Source organism: Chelon labrosus (assembly GCF_963514085.1).
Source record: "Chelon labrosus genome assembly, chromosome: 5".
Lineage (NCBI taxonomy): Eukaryota > Metazoa > Chordata > Actinopteri > Mugiliformes > Mugilidae > Chelon > Chelon labrosus.
Window position 1 is genome coordinate 18,546,712 of NC_140341.1, and position 24,747 is coordinate 18,571,458.

At 42.4% G+C, this 24,747-nt stretch overlaps 1 protein-coding gene across 1 annotated transcript in view; it reads right to left on the minus strand.

Annotated features, from left to right (window-relative positions):
- Positions 1 to 24,747, minus strand: part of pkp4 (plakophilin 4) — a 71,404-nt gene that overhangs the window by 11,929 nt on the left and 34,728 nt on the right. The window contains 7 exon segments of the mRNA XM_084544052.1: positions 5,705 to 5,918; positions 7,729 to 7,861; positions 8,892 to 9,102; positions 11,490 to 11,660; positions 19,566 to 20,148; positions 20,617 to 20,810; positions 21,250 to 21,375. Of these exon segments, the coding sequence (XP_084400178.1) occupies positions 5,705 to 5,918; positions 7,729 to 7,861; positions 8,892 to 9,102; positions 11,490 to 11,660; positions 19,566 to 20,148; positions 20,617 to 20,810; positions 21,250 to 21,375 (1,632 nt within the window).

Genomic DNA, 24,747 nt, shown 5'->3' on the forward strand with positions numbered 1-24,747 from the left:
GTATTACTATAATAAAAATAAAAAAATCTGTTAGATATTAGAGATTTCCACTTTGGTGACTATGTTTTTCACATTTTAATTGGATCAAACCAAGATTAAGAACGCAAATTGTGAACCCAAAAAGGAGGGAACCATAACATCTAACACTGCTAAACAAAACTTTTTCCGTGCATGTATGGGTGGTGTGTGTGTGTGTGTGTGTTTGTGACTGGCAGTTTCAGGTGTCCAAGCAATTGGAGCTAATGGCAGAGCAGTGGGCTTGGCCTTTTGATCTGAAGGGCTGTTTAGGGACAGAGCAATAACCACAACAGCTGTGAGCAGACGAGGCAGGTACAGAGATGAGATCGCATTGTGACTCCCTACAACATGACCCCTGACCCGAAGCAAGGGTGGCCTGTTCTTGCAGCCGGCTTTAATGAAGCGTAGACGACACCTGGACCTCCCAGTGGAGTCGAAAAGGAGCCACTGACACAATGGGATGCGAAGAGTTCAGACAACTGTTCAACTCCCCAAACAGCATTGAAAGTGCAGCTTAAGAAGGTGATATAATTCAAATTATAAGTACTGCACTATGTCGCCTCATAACTAGAAAGGGTGAGGGACTGATTTCTATCTGCCCTACTTGAAAGATGGCGTGGGATGTCCTTGTGTCCTCCTCAAAGCTCTTTATGTGGATTGTTCTCATCAACTGTAATTAACCAAAGGTGATGCAGCACTGCTGACCTTTTCAAATTGCTCCCCATCCTGGGGTCTGCACCACCAATTAGCCGCAGCAGGCTCTCTCGACTAGTGGATGAAAGGGAAAAACCTCAACAGAGCTCGCATTAAAGCCGCTGACGGTGACTGGGCAACAAGCGTCTGTAAAGCCTTTTAAAATCTGAATTAAGGGAGTGAAGAAGGACATTTTAGACTCCTGCGTTCTTTCACAAAAGAACAAGTGTGAGCTGACACAAATTATGCTTCTTTAAAAATGTTAATTGCTCTCTCCTTTGGTGTTTCAACAGACTTCACTGAAAAAGGAAGCTGAAGACAATCTCTTTGTGGACATTACAGTCTTGTGTTCATACTCTGGCTGTATTGTTCACTCTCGGGGGAATACTGGACTGTAACCTGAGACCATGTTAGACCGGGGGCTGACTGAGTCCAGCACAAACAGCTGACTCAGCCACCTGGGAGCCAAATGTCTTGGCTTGCTTATTTCTGTAGCGCTCCACCCTGATCCCAAACAACATGGATTTATACCCAGTTTGCAGGGCTCAAGAAACACTGCACACAGCCTAATGCAGAGAAGCGGAGAATGACAAGCAGGCTGATTTTCCGTAAGAGTAGAAGCTAAGTCTCTCCGCAGCCTAAGTAATGAACGAAAATTAATCCGGTGGAATCGTGGTTTTGTTGCACATATTATAAGCAGTAGTGACAGCATTAGCAGCAAAGTAAGGACAAGCCTCCAGGACTACAATCATAATCTTAGGTAGAACACGGTGAGCTGTCTGTTTAATTGTTCATTTCAAGCATCCCAATGCACTCCTCATCTCTGGAAGCAATATTCTGCAGTTAAACATGACATGCACTAACAAACAACCTCGAGCTACACACAGAAACCACATCAAGATTCATGAGTTGAAGTACAGTACCGTAACTATCTCTCCTACAACACCCCTGGGTTTGTCAGGTAAATAATTCATCCTCTTCTGCACAAGCTGTGTACGGTGCCTCTCCTGCTGTAACCCAACAAAAGATCTCCTGAGGAGTTAGTCAGTTTCTTAACCCCTTGAAATTCCTGTAATCTTCACCTAAAAAAGGCGCACCCAAAATAAATTTAAAGCTGTTCCTGAACAATTTGGAGTACAGACATGGTTTTTGGCCTCTGTTGAAAAATAACACTCTGAATTTTTCTCCCCAACAGTCAGAATCTGTCTAGTAAGTAATAGGAATTTGAATACACTGGAAAAGAAGGATTTTATGTCTGCCAAATTATTTTAATCATCATTATCATCAATCATTAGCTTGGTGGTACAGACTGGAAAACACAATGGGGCCACAGCTTGAAGACTTACCTCGTCCCATTTCAAATATAACAATAATACTACAGAAAATGAGTGTTTTACACCGTTTCTTCTAAGGATGGTCTAAGAACAATCGTTTATTGGGTCAAGTGAGGTGCCAATCAAAAGCTCAGAGTTCAGAGCTGTTTTGGTACCACGGTGTGGCTAATACATGCAAGCTAACTGAAGTTACAATCAAGAATATGTGTAAAATACGCGCTTCTAACAAAAATTGTGACTTGTGCCTTCATAGATCAAAGGCTTGGTGTGGACTAACTATCTTACTGGACCCTTGACAATGTGACGGGACCATTATTGTTAGCATTTCATCTGCTCTTGGAAAACTGTGAGGCTCAACAGATGAGTCAAATAAATGTTTGTGTTAGCGACTGGTCTGACGTAAGTGTTAACACTAGAAGTCCCAGAGAGCAGCCATTTGGCTTTTCTACCTATAAAACCCACAGGGCAGCCGATCGGCTGGAAGGCTTTTAGCTAATATCCTAAATCACCTGTGAACCCTCCTTCTGTTATGTAAACGAGGCAGTCACTGGGGCACCACAGGAGGGGACATGCTGAGCCACTTCAAGGAAACTTGTGGGGAGGGGAGGGGGAGTGGGCCCAGAGAGCTTATGGGGGACGGGGTAAGCACACAGAGCAGTGTTCACTTCTAACCTGGCAACACCTTGAGACAGAAACTGGTTCATCCCAAAGACAAAACACCTTGACATAAAATGGGGGAGGGGGGGAATCGGAGAGGAGCAGGATTGCTGGGGGTTTGGAGGCCAGAGTGTGTGGGGGAGGGAGGCACACCTGAGGGCTGTGAACTCATTTGCTCTGTCCGGGCTGCTAACTGACTGTCTGTCTTTCACCAGTTTCACCAGGTGGCAGCCTGGGCAGAACAAATGAGCTGAATCAAAATGTAATATATGTAGAAGGATGTAGAAGTTATCAGGACCCTACAACACTGGGCTTCCAACATCCCCACCAGACACATAGGAAAAGTAAAAGAACAGAACCACATCAAAAAAGCACTCAAAATCTGTGGTTATCCCAACTGGGCCTTCATGATATTTACACATATTTACAAATAATAATAAAAAAATGCATTATCAGGATACAGTGTTAGAGAGTGGAAGTGAGTGAGACTTAGACTTAGAACTTAGACTTAAAACTTTATTGATCCCTTTGGGGTGACTCCCTCAGGGAAATTTGAGTTTTCCGCAGCAGCAAGCACACAGAGCAGTTTGCAGACAAACAACAGCAGTGGTTTGCAAATAGTTATTGAAAAAGTGATTGAATAATAAAATGGTGAACATTAAATAATGAACGGTGAACTTCCTTTGAGTGGGATTAAAATAAGATGTAGTAAAACTCTAGTAGGGAAAAATAAACAGTAAGTAACAGTGAGTGAGGTGAGTACATTTCAATAATCACGCACAATGCTGGCACTGCCAAGCCATCTCCTTTCTGCATTTGCCACATGTGTATTTGTAGCAGTCAATACATTGCAGTCACATGAGTCATTATGGCCACATTGGTCATTAGCATGGCAGTGCCAGGATTGTGAGTGATTATTGAAATGTACTCACCTCACTCACTGTTACTTACTGTTTTACTGTTTATTTTTCCCTACTATAGAGTTTTACTACAGCTTATTTTAATCCCACTCAAAGGAAGTTCACCGTTCATTATTTAATGTTCACCATTTTATTATTCAATCACTTTTTCTATAACTATTTGCAAACCACTGCTGTTGTTTGTCTGCAAACTGCTCTGCGTGCTTGCTGCTGCGGAAAACTCAAATTTCCCTGAGGGAGTCACCCCAAAGGGATCAATAAAGTTTTAAGTCTAAGTTCTAAGTCTAAGTCTCACTCACTTCCACTCTCTAACACTGTATCCTGATAATGCATTTTTTTTATTATTATTTGTAAATATGTGTAAATATCATGAAGGCCCAGTTGGGATAACCACAGATTTTGAGTGCTTTTTTGATGTGGTTCTGTTCTTTTACTTTTCCTATGTGTCTGGTGGGGATGTTGGAAGCCCAGTGTTGTAGGGTCCTGATAACTTCTACATCCTTCTACATATATTACATTTTGATTCAGCTCATTTGTTCTGCCCAGGCTGCCACCTGGTGAAACTGGTGAAAGACAGACAGACAGTTAGGCTGCGTTCAGACTGCCAGCCAAAATCCGATTTTTAGCCCATTCAGATTTGAATCGGATCTCGATTTTGAAGTCTGAACAGTGACAGATCACACGAAATCCGATTTTTGCCAAACGGTTGCAAACCACATCCAGAGGTAGTTTCATATCGCATTCGTATCGGATATGGACAGATGCGTCTCAGTCTGAACAGCTCCCAACACTCAGATGGGTTTTGACTGTCCGTGACGTCACTTACGCGACGCCAGGCCAGAACCAATGCGCCAGACCGCGTGCCTATTTCCGTTGTGGAGGAGCCACGTTACGGCCACGGACAGTGATATTACAGCTATCACAATGGAGGAGGACTTTGAAAACAATTCGCCTTGGACAGAGGAAGAAACTGCATGCCTTATAAATCTTTACACTGACGTGACGTACATCCATCGTGTTGTTTGTTGTTGTTTTGCTTGTCGCTGTCGCAATTATATGACGTCTGACAAATACACGTGCTGAATGACGCTTCCGCTCGTTGCTACAGCAACCTATCAGACCGGTGAAGAATGTGGCCCAGTCTGAACAGAACCATATCCGATTTGGACACTTGCTAAAGGCAGTGTGAACAGTCAGCCCTAAAAATCGGATATGAGAAGGAATCAGATTTGAATCAGATCCGTCTGCAGTCTGAACGCAGCCTTAGCAGCCCGGACAGAGCAAATGAGTTCACAGCCCTCAGGTGTGCCTCCCTCCCCCACACACTCTGGCCTCCAAACCCCCAGCAATCCTGCTCCTCTCCGATTCCCCCCCTCCCCCATTTTATGTCAAGGTGTTTTGTCTTTGGGATGAACCAGTTTCTGTCTCAAGGTGTTGCCAGTTTAGAAGTGAACAGCCACCCTCTCCCCCATAAACTCTCTGGGCCCACTCCCTCTCCCCTCCCCACAGGTTTCCTTGAAGTGGCTCAGCATGTCCCCTCCTGTGGTGCCCCAGTGACTGCCTCGTTTACATAACAGAAGGAGGGTTCACAGGTGATTAGGATATTAGCTAAAACCCTTCCAGCCGATCGGCTGCCCTCTGGGTTTTATAGGTAGAGCAAAAAATGCTGGGACTTCTAGTGTTAACTGATGTGACTGGCTGTTATGATTGTATCCTGAAATGGTGTGCTTCATTCTAATCTCAAGAAATTAAGCTTTCCAACAGTGTATAACATGCGTTAAGTTAATCCCAGGTTTAGTCGCGAAAATATCTGAAAACAACATTGGAACGGCAACGGGTCAAATAAGAGGATTTGAATATCTTGAATAGCTTGGGCCAAAAAAAAGCATATGCAAAATAAAACATTGAAATTGTAATTTGAATGCATCAGTTTATTATGACACTAGCTGCAACCCTTATAGGGAGTTCGTTTCATAACAAATGAAACAGAAGAGCATCATTATGGAATAATGTACTGGCGAGGTTAAAGAAGCAAAATGAATAATGTATGGACACACATATTTTCCCCACTCACTGACTAACCTGTGACAAGCTCCCGCACTTCTGCGTCCACAGTCTTCCTCAGCAGGCGGAGCAGCGCCGGGATACCCCCTGCGTTCCTGACAGCAGTCTTGTTGTCGTCCATAGCTTTGCCATAAACGAGGTTCCTCAGAGCTCCACAAGCGTTCTTCTGGACCTCAAGGGCTTTGTGGTCTAGTAGGTCCACGAGGTGTTTAATTCCTCCCAGACGACACACCTAGTAGACAGGAGGAATAAGATCACACACTATTATCAGATGGGAACTGATTCTTACACAAACAGCAATTTTTGTTCAACTTACATACTGTGGGAAAGCAAAGTCATGCATTTATTCATGTGACAAGAGTATCTACACATGGGGAATTTATTCATAACAAAAGCAAATTATTTGGAAAAATAATGCTAATCTGTGACTATGAAAAAAGAAACCACAGGAGATGGACAACTAAAAGAAAACTGAATTTACATTTTCTACTGGTCTCTCTGAAAAAAAAAAAAGTTCTATCAAAACTATCCTCCTGCTTTTCACGGTACAAAATGAATTACTATGTGACATACAGACATGTAGCATCTGGGAATAAAAAGTGCTTTATTCATATCTGATGTCTTATTCCTCTTTCTTTGCCTTTCAATCAAATTCTAGCGTCTTTCGGCAAAATGCATTACAGTGAGAAAGGGCGAGCTTGACCTTTAATGTCTGAGGGAAAAGAAAATGTCTGGAGCAAGAGAGGCCTGGGTGTCTGTTAAGTTTATTTAAACTGCTGCTGTATGCTGTGGGTTTTTCACTGACTTATGGGATGTACATGTGAATATTACATTGTGTCTGTGCATCTGAATCTGTAGAAGATTTCACGTCTACAAAACACGATTTTATGTCCAAATCCCAATTAGAAGTAGTTAAGAAATTTGAGCCTGAACCAGCGATAAATGATGACAATGGTGTCTAAAAAGTAAAATTACAGCCATTTTGAATGTCATTTTCTTAGCTTTAATCGTCAGTTATATTGGTTATGATGGCCATTGCAAATAAAAAGTCCTGCAGCGAGTGCTTAAAATAAAGATGAACAATGATTTGGCAGATTAGCTCGCAGGAGGTAAACCAAAAGTATGGAGTAACCTTCTTATGAGCTCTCCCTGCATAGAAAAACTCCGAGCGTGTACTACTAAAGCAAGTACAGTAAGTTAAAGTTTAAGGTTTAACTACTACTAGGTTTACAATAGGGATACTTTGGATTATAATTGAATTATTCCAAATAAATAAAGATTATGTTGCCCTAACCAGTTTTTAGAGACGTTTGCATGCAGTAGAACAAATGGTGGACCTTCCACACAAAATTCAAAGAAACTATGTAACATTGACTACATTTATGTAGACACAACGCAACCCAATGAAAACATAAATGCCTCATGTAACCACCTACACTGGGAACAACAGGACCAATGGAAAGAAATGTTCAGTTGGATTGTGAGCAGTTTGTGTAAAACGTTTGATGATCTGTTGAACAGGAAAATCGTAGTGCGTTTTAACCACCAAAAGCTTGATCTGGTGCATGTTTGTGCCACGTGAGGTAATCATCAGTTAGCACGTCAGATTTCTAGGATGGACAGATACATGGCAGCAGAAAAACAATGAGATGCTCAAAGTGTTTAAAATGATGAGCAATGTGGGCAGCAATGTTGAAAACAAAGGACTCCCTCGCTCATGTTCTTCTATTGAATGAATTCAGTGCTGTCAGTAAAGCTGGGAGAAATATCCTTCTTCCTCTGTTATATTTCTGGTAGATTCAATGCTCCACAACATGTCAGAAATAAAAAGGTATATAATGATGTTACATAAACATGTATTATCATATCGTTATGTTGTGCGTCCATATAAGCAGTTACGTTGGATTCTCTAATCACATTCACTCGAGTTGATTAAATGTTGTCAATGTAAATGCAGCAACAACGCATAAAAAATTATGTTTAGTAATTACCATTCTTTATTCTAATAAACCACTGTGCGGGATCAGCGGTGCAACACCTACCTCGCTCTTGACTCGATTATCGCCGAAGCACAGGTGCTGCAGGTAGGCAGCTGCGTTGGCCTGCACTGAGGGGAAGTGGTGCTGTAGCATGTGAATTACCTCCATCAGCTCTGGGTCACGCCACGCAAACTCTCTGGAAGTACAGGTGGGGTGAAAAGGTATCAGCATGAAGACAGAGACAGAGAAAGGTTTGCCTCCTTAAAAAAAAAAAACACCGGCACCTTTGCCCTTTGATATTATTACTTAAGGACCTTGGGGGCAAACTGATAAACCAAGGAAATTACATTCACGTCAAGTTCTATATAGCACTTTGGCCACACTTGGATTACTGCTTTTCTATATGCACTACCTTAAGGAGAGAAGAATGCATTGTGTCTGCTGATCCAGAAATATGGTAATGAAGCATTTTTACACTCTTAAATTTAACAAAAGAATCTCTCTTGTACATGCCATTATAATGCCACTTATGTAAATGCATTCTCTCTTCTTTGTGGTAAAGAAAACATCACTCTCAAAGCGAGACAGCATTCACACATCTCCCAAACTAGGTGACAAAATGAGATTACTAACGTCCTGAGTTGCAGCAGAAATGCTTTGGCACAGAGTGTGAATTATATGCAGCAAGTCCCCAAGCTGGTCAAAGTAAATTTGTCTTCTTTAAACCACTGCTGAAAAACAAACCAGAGGATTTCCCTTGACAGGAATCCTGTTAAAAAATAGGAAATTTTTACTGTAATGCGCTTCCTGAAGGGACCTGGGTCAAGGCAATCCCTGTGGCGCACTCACTTCCAAGTAGTTACACTACAGCAACATACGTGAATTGTAAACAAAGCTCCCAAAGTGCAGGGTCAGGGGTTTACGGCGGGTGTCAATCCACCCGCTACGCTTGCACACGTCTGTGCGACAAGAGCAGACGCAGCACTTCACTGAATGTGAGAATCTATTGTTAAGTGGCCAGGCATAGTTGAGCCAGCTTAATGGCTAGAGCTGCGTGCGGTTGCCCAGGGGGCTCTCTGTTTGAATAGTAAGAGGACGCCAGTGTTGAACCAGCAGAAGAGAGATGCCTTGTAAGCATAAGTAGCTCCTCTGGATGACTGGTTTATGCTACACTACGCTGGTCACTAACCACAGAATGAATACAGTAGTTTAGAAACACTGCTTACCTCGGATCTTTCTGAATGCTGTCTATGGAAGGCGAGCGGGTGGCACCGTCATCCATGACAACACCCTGGCGAGCGTAGTTGGGGTCGGAGGGCCGGTACTGTGCCGAGCGATATGGATCAGCGTAGGTGGCCACTGTGTTAAGAGCATAGTTGTTTCTTTGGTAGGTCATGGCACTGCGCTGGCTGGATGTCCTCTGCAGACTCCCCACGCCTGAGAGACAAAAACAAAACATTTAGAAAGAATAGACTCATAAAAGATACACAGCCACGTAAGATTAGCTATGTTCACACCTAAACTCCGTGCATGCAACTTTGAAGAAAGCTGAAAATACGCACACACAGATGTTCTGACAGACTCTGCAAATTCTCAAACCTGGAACCTATTAATGATGAATGTAAAACACAGCTCCCATGGTTGCACAGAGCAGAACTCTTCTTCTTCAAAGAACTCCTTACTTGCTTTTACAAGATCGTGTTTAGCCAGAGGGATCCCGCTGGTTTTCAGAGAAGACAGGAGAACCTGCTTGGTGATCCTTAAATCCTTTCTTCACAACATTCTTGCTCCTTTGCGACACTGTATCCTTAGAGTAACTTTTCCAAACGCCAAAGAGAGATTTTTGGGAAACCATGGCGTGCTCCAAAAAACAGACGAGGCATGCACTGCTAAAGCTGAAGCATCACAAACATGAGGAGAAATCAGCCGGAGAGCATCTTGCTTCAGTCATCTTTCCTCTTTTCAATTGCTCCGAGTGATATTATGACCTAGTTTTTAAAAACAATGGGTCACAAACACAGAACTGCATAAACAAGCTGGTTGGATTTAGCCCTCCTTCTCACGGGAGTCACGTGATATGTGGCAGCGTGACTGCTGCGCTGGTCAGATCCAACAGAACTGGGCATGAGAGCGCTCAAACACCCTCCTACCAGGAACCAAGACGTCAACTTGTGGGGTTACTCCAAAAACACAATTTCTCGCATCAGTGCACTTCTGTGTTGGGCAGCAGCTCTACCCCGCAATATGTTTATCTCCCTCAATGTAACCTTACGGAGCCAAAGACACAAATTATGAACAACATAGTGTAGCTTTGCAATTTTACCACAACTATTAGGATGCCATTATTCACCTCCTCAGCAAAGGATCAATATTTCCATTCAACATAAAAATGTTGCTCCCACGTGCACAAAAAGGTTTAGTGTGAGCTTTCAGAAAAAGACAAAAATGCATGGAAACCAATGGGTGAAAATTGATTTTTTAATTTTCATCCCACTGCCCACTCCCACTTTTGTGAGGTAGCTCTCACAATAACTCCATAATGCCCCGTTCCTCCAGCTCAACTCCCACTTCTCTTTCCTCAAAGTACAGAAGCTGGCATACGTACATTATAAGCTTGTCTGTGAGGCTTCTTCAAGGCATCTATAGCATTTATTAGTGAACTTATTGGTTTAAGCAGCTCTCCGGTGAGCGAGTGAGAACACTGAATGGAAAGAGTGTGTGCCAGTGAAAACTAAGCATGTGTGTCCGAGGCGGGGAGATGATGAGAGAGGAATGCCAGCATCAGGAGATCTAGAAGAGAACGGGCTGTGGATGTGGGAAACCAAGCTGTCCCCTGGCCCCTTCATCCTTCTTCTCATTCTTAGCGTGACACACGCGTAATGGACTCCTTTGTGGCAGGATGACATATCAGAACCTGCCTATTAACTCATGTCTCACCCTTTTTGCCTGACAGTGGAGGGACGAGAGGAAAGCACAGAAAGGGTGGCGGGGAGAAAGAAAATAGAGAAAAGCAATAAAGATAGAGCGAACATAAACAGTGCTCAAGGGCAAGAGGATAGAGAAATGGGGTCCCCCAAGGAAGACAATACACCAGAGTCAGGGGCCTTCGGTTAAAATGGCAAAGCCTTTGAGAGATTTGAATTCAAAGAGAACATCGGCAATACATAACAAAGAAAAAGCCCACTTGATGGAAAGATGTGTTTGAAAAAGAGTGATACGAGTGAAAAATCTGTGCTCATCTTGACCTGCAAGGCTATAGCACATGAAGCCAGGGAAACAGTACAAAGAAGAGAGAAGACGGAGGAAAACAAGAAATGGAGTTTCTGGTAGAGCTGACACACACAAACACAAAAAAACACTGTGTGTTGTTAGTTATACACAGCAGGGGTTCTCCATTTCTTTCTTTAATGTGTAGCACTTCTGCAGACCGGCATGGGAAGGGTATCTTGACTGAATAAACATTATCCTTATTAGATGATATCTCCTCTGCATCGTCTGAAGAGTCTCACAAGTTCTCCGGAATTTTCTAAACTTTTTGAATGAGTCACAAATGACTGGCTGTAACTAGCTGCCTCCACACAGATCCAGTAGCTTAGCTATAGATCAAAAACAACATGCACGATGTTCTGGCTACGGCCAAACAGACATTTGTTTTTTTTTCCCCCCTACAGTTTATACTTTTTAATAGATAAACAGTTTCTTGTCCAATCATATCGTTTAGTCGTGGCTCTGTAGCTTGTGCATTGGTTTGCAGGGTTGTTGTAACTGATTTTTGGGCTGTGCCAACAACCCAGAAGCCACCATATAAACAATGTTAGACAAACCTGAGGGGCTCCGGTAGAGTGTGCCCTGCTGGGTGTGGCTGGGGCTGCGGTACAGTGGACCCTGGAACGTCCGGTCTTCGTAGATTGGTGCAATGTGGCGGTCCGGGGACAGGTTTGACCTCAAGTCCTGGCCTAACTGGCTGTGTTGACTGGCATATGAGCTCCGTACTCCTGTGGATGTAGGAGGTAAATGGTGAGCAGGTATGAGGTGGTATGAAGAGTTGAGCACTGTGTGAGCAAAAATTTGGCGAACATGTCAAAGTGTTATTGAGCAAGACAGAGAACAACTCTTAAAAAAATAAGAGTATTAGATAAGTGTTATAAAGTCTTTTGTCAGACTTTCAAGGCTGCCGTTGGTTTCCATTTAGTCTGCTGTGGACGTTCATGAGTTAGGTGATCGATCACAGTAAACAGCATGTCGTCTTTTATTGTTGTCACGGTAGCATGGTAATGCGGTTCACTGATCTGCGGCGTCGACACTGCACTGCTACGCAGCAACGACGCGACCCTGCCAAACATGTCAGAGGTGATGGTCACTGTGACCTATGTGGAAGCTGATTTTCATGCTCCATGGAAATTAATTCAAACCACTTCACTGAGTGGGTGAAAGAAAAACATAAACATATTGTGATACTCAAGGAGGTAATAATCAGCGATGTATATACTAATTATGTATGTAAAGGGTAAACAACTGTATAGACGCTGGAAACAGAAAACAGAATGAGCTTCAACATACACTGCCAACAAACAATTAACTAGTGAGTAGTCTGTATTTCTACTCCAGGGAGCATCATGGAGGGATGAACAAAACAAACAAACCAACAACTGTTACTGTGAATCTAATTAAACAGTAAATGCCTGATGTGCAAATTTAAAATCTGCAAGATAAAGAACTGCAACTGGAACTGAAGTTTTCTTCAGTTCATCCAGGAAGCAAATACCAAATACTCTCTCTAAGTGGCTAAAATGAGCCACTGATGGGGGCTGACCACAGTCACAGTCACACCAAGAAAAATACGAAGCAATCAGTTAATGAACCTCAGCAGATGTTGGGAAACGTGTGACACAGCAAACAGCTTCTGTTATCGGCAACAAGCTAACCTGACAGGATTGACAAAAACAAAACACAAGACTTCTCAGATAAAAAAAAAAAATCCCTTCCAGACAGATCACTACTTTAACAAGGTGCTGCAGAGGCATCGTGCGTCAAGTCCTGTGTGACTCATTCCAGATGTAAAACAACAACAGCAGAATGACAACGGGACAACAGTATCTGCTGCTATGATTACTTCCACAGAGGGAGCACCTGAGGCCACGAGGTTGTCGTTCCCTTACACAACCAACCGCAAAATTCCTAAAAAATACCAAAGTAAACACGGGAGCTCTTTCTTATCTTTGTGTGGTCATTCCAGGCATATCTGAAAATCTTACTATGCTATCATGTCACAAGCAAACTCCTTAGAACCAACCCTCATCTTAGTCTTGTCGTAACACAAATCCCTAAGAAGTGTTTTTGTAATTTTGTAAAGATTCAGACGTTGGCTGTTCAGACTTTGCTTTGGTGTCCATTTGACAAGATACTGTACAGTGGCCTGGAAAAGATCAAATGGATCTTTGCTCTAAAGAGTTTACTCTAAATGTCTATGTGACACTGTAACATTTATAAAGTAAAAATTATGGTGTAATTATCGTCTAATTGAGGTAGGAAAAAAGTAAAAAAAACAGGGTAATTAACGTAGATACTGATTAAATTTACTCCATTAAAATGATATTAGAGGAGGTGGGGTCAAGACCAATTATAAGACAGCTATTGAATTAAAACAAAAACTATTTTCAGCTACAACATACCAGAAAATTAATATACCAAAATCTTTACTTGTAAAATGGATACGATTTTCATTGAAAAAAGAGCAAGGCTTGCACAAATAAGTCATGAGACTTTTCTAATCGGTAATAAACCAAAAATGCCACTGAGAAAAATAATTATACAAAGAAAGGACCCTATTAATTTGTGTAGGAGATGGGTAATGGGCTGCAGATTTTTCATCAAAATAATCACGGACTAATGCTTGAAAATGGACTACAATTATGGCGTGGCTCAGCCAATCACAGCCTGATTAAATTAAACTTGTAGCTGAATACGCTCTTGCGAAACAACAAACTTGTTTTAAGAGGCTCAATAATATTCATGCATTTACTGTTAAATTATGAAGATGGCATAGATGGGCAAGAGCCTAGGCTCTTATTTAAAGAAAAATTCAAAGTGCATGGAGGACGATGGATATAAAGAGGTTCGCTTTTTCTTAATCTCTACTCTTGTCAAACAAACCTATAACATTTAAGTGATCCGCAAGCCTGCTTGTGTATGTTTGTGTTAAACCTCACATGAGTGAATTTCACTAAACCGTGAACCCCAGAGGACCAGTGTACAGTTGGCAACTTACTGCTCATTGCACATTTTACGAGTCCCGCAAACGTCACTTGGGTCCTCTCCAACTGTACGAGCTCAGGCGCATGCTGCTGCGAAACACCAATTCTGCCATGCAGAACCAACTATAAATTAGGGAGTCTTTTTTGAGACCGAGGAAATTAATAAATAAGCAGATCAGCCTTCTTTGTGAGCTGAGCGACTCTAGGGGCAAGGCGAGTAAAGATTTTAAAAGTTGATAGTGGGCCAGATGGATGCTGACCTCTGTAGAGTTGACTTTTAGAAGCAAAGGAGCTGAGCTCTAAGGGGGCATCAGGCAGCTGGTCAAAGATTCCTTCTAACTTAAAAAATAACGCTCAGAAGGGAAACTTGAAACTCTTCAGTTGCCAGTACGTTGAAAGCGAAAGTTGAAAGTTGAAGTGTCGCAGATAGAGATTACTCTGATTGGCTGTTCAGCTCAGCGAAGCTCAGCAAACTTTGTTGTTGCTAGGTCTTTGATGATGGTTTGGTGCGTTCGGGCATTAACTCTGCTCCAGCATCAGTCAGCAGTGATTTGTCCTCAAGAGTTATGCAAACACAAACACTATTAAGATAAACTTAAAAAATTAAATGCAAGTAAATGGTATTTCCAACTAAACCATTACAATCCTTCAGGGGAATTGTGGATTCATTTTGAACTGTCCAATTGAAATATTTAATTGGTTTGCAGTGGTGTCCAATTACTAAATAGTAAAACTAACTAAAAACGTATGATGATTCACAAAGGCTTGCCTAGTTTGCTTATGTTTTCTCCTTGCCAATGTCACCCCATCTTCTACCAAGTTGTTGGTGCTTCGAGTTGCTTGGTGGAAAATCATTATTATATATTTTAATTAGACATTCAAAAATATGTTTCAACACTAAGAAAGCAATAAGCCACTTAATGCAATGCATTTGGAGAAGCTTAGGCGGTTTAAGATACTCCAGGGTGAATGTCTCTTAGCTTTTAGTGTTCCCTAATGGCATATTGCTAAATACACCACTGCAGCTGTAATAAATGCTGAAGACTTATCAGTGGGTTCAATTAAATGCCTAAAATATCTTATGAGGAACTAAATGGTTACACTTAAGAATGGACTACATATAAACAAGCACTCTGAAATTGGAGGCATGTTGTTGTGAAGGGTAGGGAGTAAAACAAAGTATGAAAAAAATTATTCTTCCGCTGTGTGCTGTAGTGGCGCACTCAATAGCCCTGGAAGCCTTTCACTCCGTGGCAGTGCACACAATAGTCACTAGCAGCAGCTTGGCAGGAAATCAGTTCAGCTTCTCTTGTTCAAAGGTTTGAAGGGGGTGAGGATATGGAGAGAGAAGAGGGTGGCGGGAAGACATAAGGAAAGGCGGGAATATAAGAGGGGCTGGGAAAGAAAGGATGAAAATGAAAAGAGGGTTAATGAGGCCGTCTAGGACCACCAGAGACTTCTCATCCCCTGTAAAGCCTGGCCACATAAACGGGGCTTTTTGGCACAGCTGTGACAAAGTGAGAGGGACAAAATCTCCCAGGCACAGGAGCCTTCATGCATATCTCCCCCTCTCAGCACCCTGACTCCTGAAAGCAGCAACATTCAAACAACCTTAGAGGAGACTAATCTGTCTGCCTTCTTTATTCCGTTCCCCTGATAGAAGGGCTGCAGTCACTTCTAAAAGCATCTGCAAATTGTCAGGGAGAAATAACATACTGCTGTCTATTGAGGATGAATGGTCCACATTCCTGCTGCGTTATAGTCATTTCATTCTCCCCCTCAGTCCTCTCACCGTGGCTTTAACAGATTACACTTGGCAGAGGCTAGATGAAGGGCGGTGGCGGCTTGGCGCGTGCTTGCTCCGGAGAAACAAACACTTAAACGGATGCAGCTGAATGCATTCCTCGACTAAAATTATTCACAAAAACCCTCTCTAAACAAACTGAACTCATCAAATTACCAGAAAATCATTACACATTAATGCGTGAGAATAAGTCAGAAAGTGAAAATTAAAAATAGATTGTTGCACGGTTAAAACTAGAATGGGACTGGACACAAGGAGATTTGACATCTTCCCTTGTTCCGTCGTTGTTCAGCTCTGCTCCGAAATGGACATGAAGCATAATGAGTATGCTATTAGAGACAATCTGTCTTCATTTTCCATATTTCAGCAGAGGAGGGAAGCTACGACTTCCTGCCAATGACAGTGCAGGGAGGGGAACCAGGTGGTATGAAGAAAGGAGGGAAGTATAATGGCAATGAGGAGTAGAAACTAAACACAAGGAAAAGAACAGAAGCCCTTTGAAAAGAAAACAGAGAAAACCGCAAAGTGTGAGAATGACGAAGGGGAAGGAGGTGAACTACCAACTACCAACAGCTATAAAATCAAGTCTAGGCTGTTGGATGTCATTTGCCAAATGCCTGCAATTGAGCCTGATCATGTGATCAACCAATTTCCCGCTACTATGGCTCATCAGAGGCTTGTGACAAATTACTGTGATAAAGGCAAAGTGCAGATGATGTGTCTGGGGAAGAAAGGAGGTGGTGAGGAGGGTGAAAGGGAGATAGAGTGAGAAAGAAACAGAGGAAGAAGGTGAGGGAGAATGAGCCAGAGGAGGAAGGAGGGATACGCTACCAGAAAGAGAAAGAGAGAGAGAGAGAGAGAGAGAGAGAGAGAGAGAGAGAGAGAGAGAGAGAGAGAGAGAGAGAGCGAGAGAGAGAGAGCGAAATAGAGAGAGAGAGAGAGAAGAAGAAGGTTCATGTTTCAGTCTGCTCAGAGGACAATACACCCTTGGTTCTGTTCTCAATCAAGGCAGCAGCACGTGTGTTTATGTGTAATAAAACTAGACGATAAAATAAACTTTATGTCCATGTCATGTTCACTGTAACAACTATTAACAGAACTGATAAGTGTACATATTTTGCTTTTAGGATAAAGTTCTGAACAATTGTTCAGTCAGACAACAGCTGACAAGCGTAGGCCTTAACCACAAAGAGAAGAAAAGTAATTTAAAATGCGCACTGCTGGAACCACCCACTTAAAAGATGCATGTGAAACTGGGTGAGTAATACACTCAAAACATTAAGTGGAAACTGTAGCAACCAGAGGTCATGACCTATCCCAATAGGGCTCAGAAACAACAAGTCAATAAAATCAAAACTATCTGAAAAACTTTTCATCCCACAGAGTAAAGAAAGGCTTTGAAGCCCCAACGTGCAAACGATAGCACTACAACACAAGCTAGCACGTGATGATGAGCCTCTCACTGCACACTGCACAACCTATGCAATGCCACTGAAAAACACTGTGACATATTAACAAAATGTAGAACTGACTAACTGCATGAGTCTGTACACCCTTTTATCAGTGGGTTGTTCAGAATCAAATTCTCATCAAGTTCATAAGAAATACTGCAGACCTGCCTTCACCTGAAGTTTAGCCACCCACACAAGAACTAGAAAACGGGGAAGTAAAACAGTGTTCCGTGGAAACTGTTGCAAACGAAGGCATGAAGTATGCCAACAAGGCTTGGTATGAACAAGTGAACAGAAACAAAGTCATCTGAAAAACATATCATTACACTGAGGAAAGACACAATAAGGCAGTGAAGTGTTAACAACATCACAAGAACACAGGCTAACGCCAAGGGCAAGACTACCAGACTGTCAACGCTTTCACAGTCGACACCAAGCTGCTTTTGCAGTCATTTCCACACGTGACTCAACTCAAAGGGAAGCAAGACCATTTATAACTATATACAATGAAGAAATGTGTTTTTATATTTAACAGTTTATCTGTGCTCGATAAGGAATGTAAATACAAATACATGTTGCAATTGCCAAAATATGTAGCCAAACTTGTTTATCTTACAGCACTGTGAACAACATGTACATGCATCTACATGACTGTTTTTATCAGTATCAATCCTTCTGAGTTAGGCAGGATTGAACAGGAAGGTGACTATATTTGAGCTATAAATGTAGAGGCGTAAAATGTACACTGTGATAGTCAACAATAGATCAGTATAAAAATGCATTGTTATAATATTTTTGCCCAAGCACGGTGAGTAGAATAAAATGTCAAAAGCACAGTGAGTGAACCACAGCATGTGATCTTACTTGCAGTAAGATGATTAATGGACTGATGGCAAGCAAACATGCACATGCTGTAGATGTAAACACGATGAATGATGGGAAGCCGATGTAAAAATACCAACAAAATGTTCACCTTGAACGTCACCATCAATGAGGGCATCTGAGGATATCCCCAGGCAGCAGGAAGTCAAGAAGAGAAAAGTCAATTAACCTTGTAAGCATAATGTAGGGATTCGCTGAGTAAGAGCTCATGTGACTCTTTGGATCAAGAATACCTTGTTTTCATCAGTTTTAAATTACTTTTTTTTTTCTTGAAAAAACTGATTTCTGTCATTATTTACAGAGGCTGTCATTGTTTGTCACATGAGATACCTTAAAAAGTGAGAGCAGACAACAGTGAGTACGGGGTGACCTCTTGATGTTGCTGCAGGGAAAATCTGATCGGCTCCAGATTAAAACAAGATATATTGTTGGTTTTGATAGAAAACATTAGTCCGCTTTTGCCTCATTCTCTTAAAAGGATGAACCACAGACTAGTTCGAGCCCAGCAGGTTCTCAAATAATTATCATCCTGATATCCTGGAATAAAACACACAAACACGGAGAGTTACAAAGCCACCTCATTTTTCCCCTCACTGGCTGCCCACAACATAGCCTTGATAAAGCACTCATCAAAATAATGGATTTGGAAGGAACTCCATTATGTTGTTTGGAAATGTTTCCTACTGCCTTCTCTATTTATTCACCACATACAAACACACCCTCATAGCACATGACTCAACTGCTTGTCAGTTTTTTAACCTGATTAATGTTGCATATACATAATATAATGTAGTACTCTTGATTCTGCTTAAACTGAAGAAGAGCTATCGGCAGCTGAATATCTTTGTTTTGGTGCTCTCCAGGGATTAAACCTCTCCATCTGCTGTTGTAGCCATTGTGTGATGTATAAAAGTGTTGTTGTTCCAAAAACCAATTTTAAAAAGCCAAATGTTAGCTACAGTTACAGAATACTACAGTAGGACTTCTAGATTTGGTTTTCTTGTCTATTATTTACAGCAGAACCAACTAGGATTAGCAGTATATTGTGCTCTAAATGAATATCTGTCCTCTTGCAGTGACCACGATTTGGCTACAATCCAAGACAACCAAAAACCTAATAGTCACTGTTTCCTTTCAGATACAGTGTCTGGAAAAAAGCCAGTAAAAAGCCAGCAAAACAAATATACAACAACATTTGTTGACTGTATACACACAGTCAACAAATCTGAATCAAGTACACACGGCAAGAAACGAAACACAAGAAAACATCAGCGAGTGTAGAGTTTAAGAGCATTACAAAACTTTAAAGCAATGTATACTTTACTGTATTTACATTAATGGTGTAAGTCAATGTAGAAACAATATTGTAAATCAGTTGGACTCTAAGCCCATACACTACTCGAAAACAAACCTACTGTATAACAGTGATCCTCCCACTGGTATATTAATCTCAACAATGTTGGCCTTAGACCTTTTTAAAAATAACAGCGTGTGTGCACACTGGAGTACCTGTGAGGCTGTCAGGTCGCGTCATCCTCTCGTAAATGTCGTAACTCTGGGGTCCGTAGGGGTCAGTGTTGTGGAGCATGGAGCGGGGCAGCGTGGAGCTGTAGTGCTGGGGCACAGCAGTCATACTGGCCCTGACTGGAGACGACGAGTGACTGGGCTGTTTTGTCAGCGGAGGGTTGATGTTGTCCATCATGGTCAGAGGTGAGCCCATGCGGCCTGACGATGACCCTGCAGAGGCCTGATAGGGTGAGGTGGTACGGCTAGCGTTGCCAGATCGTGAGTTCGCAGAGCCCACGCGGCGCAGTGCAGCAGGGGAATTTTTCTGGGTAGAGTAGGGTGAGCCACTGACACCGCCTCCGGTAGTACTGTTGCGCTGGGCAGAGGGCAAGGTTGTAGAGTAGATGCTGGAGAGGGGTTTGGGTTCCGTTACAATGGGGGAGCCGTAGGCACTGCCAACTGAGGTACGCAGAGAGCCACGGGAGGGGGACATACTGCTGGCGTAGGCTGGCGAGTGAGAGCGAGAAGGCACTGAGCTTACCCTTCGCATTGCACGGCCAGGAACTGCTGTTGTGACTGCTTGAACCTGCAAGTAAAAAAAAAAAAAAAAAATGACATTTAGTTCCTCGGTCCAAAAGGAGCTCTAAAAATAACTAACAACATGTTGTACTGCTTGCTATGAACTAGCTAGTGCAATGATAATGGCATGCTAAACAACACAGCAATACATAAACCAATACATTACAGGGCATGACTTTACCCTGGGCCATATTTATTTTCTCTTTTCCACCCCCCTCTATAGTGTGACAGCACCATTTGGTTTCTCAGCGGTCTCTGTGTACAAAGCTGTATGAAGCATGATTATGTTGCGGCGCTCAGTGCATTATGTACCGTCGGTGCCTTTAAGCCTTAAATCCTTCACACAAAAACGTGTAACAGCACTTTTGAAGTAATTAAATTTCAAGAAAACCGTGACCATGACAAGGTGTACGATACAACACAACATTACCCCCGACAAACAGCAATGTGATGCACATGTAGTTACTGCCAGTACCTGGACTGAAGCTTGGCCCTCGGCCCTGGCATTCCTCATCAGGCTGCCGGTGCCAGCACCAGGGAAGGAGTGCTGCATCCTAAGCTCAGCCTTGCCCAGGTTCTGGCTGTTGAGGTAGCCACTGCTGGCATCCTGGTAGCCACTGTCCGAGTAAGAATTCATCTGGGTTGAGCTACATGAATTCCCTCCTGACCCTGAGAGAGAGTGACAGAAAAACACAGACGAAAGAAATGCAGAGGGGGAGGACAGAGAAGGGTTAGAGGCACAGCAGACAGACATCATAAAAGGTTTCATAACAGACATGACCTTTATCTGGATGGCCTTACTAATGACAAATGGCACAGCAGGGGAATGACCATTCTATCACCCTATGTTTCAGAGTACCATGGTACATCATCCAGGCTTTCATAACCTGTGATGAGGGCTCAGTTGTTATCAGGGACACTCAAAGGATCAAGTATAAAAGACGAGGACAAAACAAGACTTTCTTGTTTGTCTAAATAGAAGTAATGAAGCAGTTTGTGGTTGAAATTTGCCCTCAGTGTACTGGGAGAATGCAGAGGGAAGAGAAAGAGGAAAAGGAAAAGGGGGGAATGCAGAAGCGATAGAGTGAAGGTAATAACAGACCCTCACTTTCATGAAGGGAGGACTGCTCCGGGGAGTACGGAGACACCTGGTCTGACTCGGTCCTGATGCGGTAGCTGGGCGACCGGGAGCTGTCAGTCAGCCGAGACTTTGTGTCCCCTGAGGCAGAGGCATCTGAGAAGACACAGCATAGCAGAGAGTCAGACAGAGGGGAAGAGCTTTGAGTCTGGGTTTGGGGAATGCCACATTATTATAGCCATTAAAGCAGCCGGCATTCTTTGGAACTGAGGGGAAACAATAACAGCCAATAATTTCTGGAACATTAGTTTCACGCTTATATACAACTGGAATCATTAAATTTCACTGCCATGCTAATTTGGGAAGTCAAAACTGTGTGGCGAAGTCGCTTCAGTCGTATAGAAAACCATGCTGCAAATAGTTTCACTGCTCCAACATTTCCCGGCATCTCCCCTCTGTTCACGCATGACAACAACTAGTGTTGCAAACAAACTAGAATTAGCCATCTAATGTCCCTGAGCACAATGTGTCCTCATAGTCACAATCTAGTTAAGCGTGACCAGAGTCAATGGGTCCCTCTGCAGACACCAGAACAATAGGCAGCAAACAGAGGGGAACAAGGAGAGGAGAATTGGCAGCTTGGTCTGTCAAATCCTGCCCGGTTAGCTGGTGTGTGAATGAAAGCTGAACCCCATGAAGAAGCCGCCTTCCTGCCAAAGCTGACCTGTTGAATAAATCTGTTGACACATAGGCCCAGTGTGTTTGACAAGCTGGCATCCTGCAATCCCACCTCTGGATATCTAAGGGTGCCTGCTTATTTACAGACGAGATTGACTCTAGCCAAGTGGGTCTTGAGTCAAACTGTCAGAAAACACATAGGGATCGGCCTGCTGTAAAAAAAAATAAAAAAATAATCAGCAGGTTTAACAGGACTTCATTTAATTATGAGTTTCAGTGTCTGTTTAGTTTTGTTTTCCTCGCTTACCAACTCACAATAACTGCCTTCTGTGTTTTTAACAAAATTCCTTGATATAAATGGGGAAACGTAATGGCAAAGATGCAGGGTATATTCTTGTTAAGGCTGAGGCACACAGAGCAACAGTTCACAAGAAAAGAGCTCGTTTGAAACCATTAACAATGGATACAAGGAGGCTTGTTAAAGTATTTACCCTAAAACAAGGAGACGGTTCATTAAGATTAGAATGCATTCATATGTCCTCTAAACCTAAGTAACGACAAGCCTAATCAAGCCTTCTACTTCCCGTTCACTGGCATTCTGGCAGTGACTCTGTCTGGCACAATGTTTCTTATATTGTGCCCTGACCGTATTTGATGAATGAGATGCCAAAAAGCCAGAACAGAGGAGGAACAAAAAGAGACAGACGCAGCCAGCAGAGAAGAAGACCGAAACCTTTTTTACATAAAATTAAGAAGAAACATTACTGTTATAAAATATCAATGTATGAAATTTTTTTTTGGCATCCCCATTTAAAATCCATTTGAATAACTCCCTTGCTTGAAAAGTCTCATATTAGCAAAAAGTATTGTTCTGGTATTTACTCGATTTTTAACAGTAATAACTACTATTAATTTCCCAAAGCGTGCTGAGGCTTCAGTTAAAAATGACATGGGGGACCTTTTTGAACATGACGCTGATATTTTGACCTGCCAGCACAATGACAAGTGCCCGTCTGAAAAAGAAACAGCAGCAAAACAAAAAAGTCAAGGAAAAGAAAGAGAGAAAGCTTTTATTCAGGGGTGTTTGTCCTCTACACTCAGCGGACATGAGGTATGATTGAATCGACATTTCCTGGAGCTAAAAGACTTGTTTCTACAATACTCACTCCTATCCCCATCTCTCACAGCGAACATATACGGTGGCTCATGAGGCCAACAAGCTTCACAGAAAAACGTGGTCCATTAAACTTAGCGCCACACATATAGAGTTTAATTAATTCCGAATGGAAAAAAGTACATTAGCGCTTCTGACTATCATTTATCATCTACAGTACAATGAGAAATCAATGTAAAGCAAATCCGTAATTGTGATTGCTATTACATATCAGGCAGCAGCAACAGTAATGAAATGTATTCAGCAAAGGAAATGGGGAGCGGGCAGCAAATGAGAAAATTGTGTAGTATTAATATTCCCAGTGCATATGTACAACTATAGCCCCCATAGGCTCCTCTGACAGGATCGACAATAAAAGATTAATGACCATTGCGAAACTCGGCGTTCCACTACGCAATTAATAAGCCATGAAAGACATTAGTAAATTTAATTCATTGACTCTCTCCCAAACATCCTACAAGGATGCGGGCTAAACAAACAGACACCAAAAGGTTCTGAGAGAAATCCTTCTGCTACCTGTCACTGATGCCTGAGTAGGCAGAGATAGCTTAAATAACTATTAAAACAAGAACATGCCTGGGGCCCTCAATTGCTTGCTTGAAAAGTCTCGTATTAGCAACGATTATTGTGGAAATGTAAAACATGCCTGCACTCTACACTCAATATACACACACCTAACCGAGCCTGTGCACACACAGACCCAGCCCATTATGAGAACTGAAAAGCACTTAGCTGAGCAGATATGCCTTACAGATGTTACATGCGTTTTATCACTGCGATACTTAAAAGAATTGTCTAGCTCATTATCACATTCTATACAGTGAACCTCAGAATATGTGAACACAAGGATATTTATGTCTGTCATGTAATTTAGTTCCTTACACAGACAGACACACAGGTTGTTTCAATTCTACAGAGAGTTAACCTAAATACGGGTATGTATTTTAGTGATGAACGGGTACCCACAGCAACAAGCGTCCCAGAGAAAGTAGGTGGCCTTGCAGCCCAATGTGTTATTATAAAACTACACAGATGGAACAGTAATTTGTTGTTTCACATTAGCATTGGACAACCATGGCAGCACGTGCAATTATTTAATAATTACAGTCCTAGATAACCCTAACCCTATTGTATTTTGTGAGGTGTATTTTTTCTTCAGTACCTTTACCAAAGCATGAGTGTAACTGACACCAACGTACAGAGATCAGCATAACATTATGACCACCTTCCTAATATTGTGTAGGCCTCCGTTGTGCCTCCAAAACAGTTCTGACTCATCAGAGAACGGATATGGGTCTTCTGGATCAGGCTTATTCCAGTGCATCCCACAGATACTTGATCAGTTTGAGATCTAGGGAATTTGGAGGCCAGGTCAACACCTTGTGCTGTTTTTCATGTTTTTTTGAGTTGTGTGCCTGTGTCAGGCTGCATCCTGCTGGGGATGACTGCTGCCAGCAAGGAGTGTCATTGCTATGGGGTGGGGGGGGGGGGGGGGGGGGGGGGGGGGGGGGCTGGTCTGGTCTACGTGGGTGGTCCATGTCTAAGGAATATCCACACGAATGCCAGGTCCAAAACCTTCCTAGTAGACTATTGTTACATGATGATTGATGTTATTTACTTGTCATGTCAGTGGTTTTAATGTTGTGGCTGATCAGTGTATCAACATGAAGCAAATA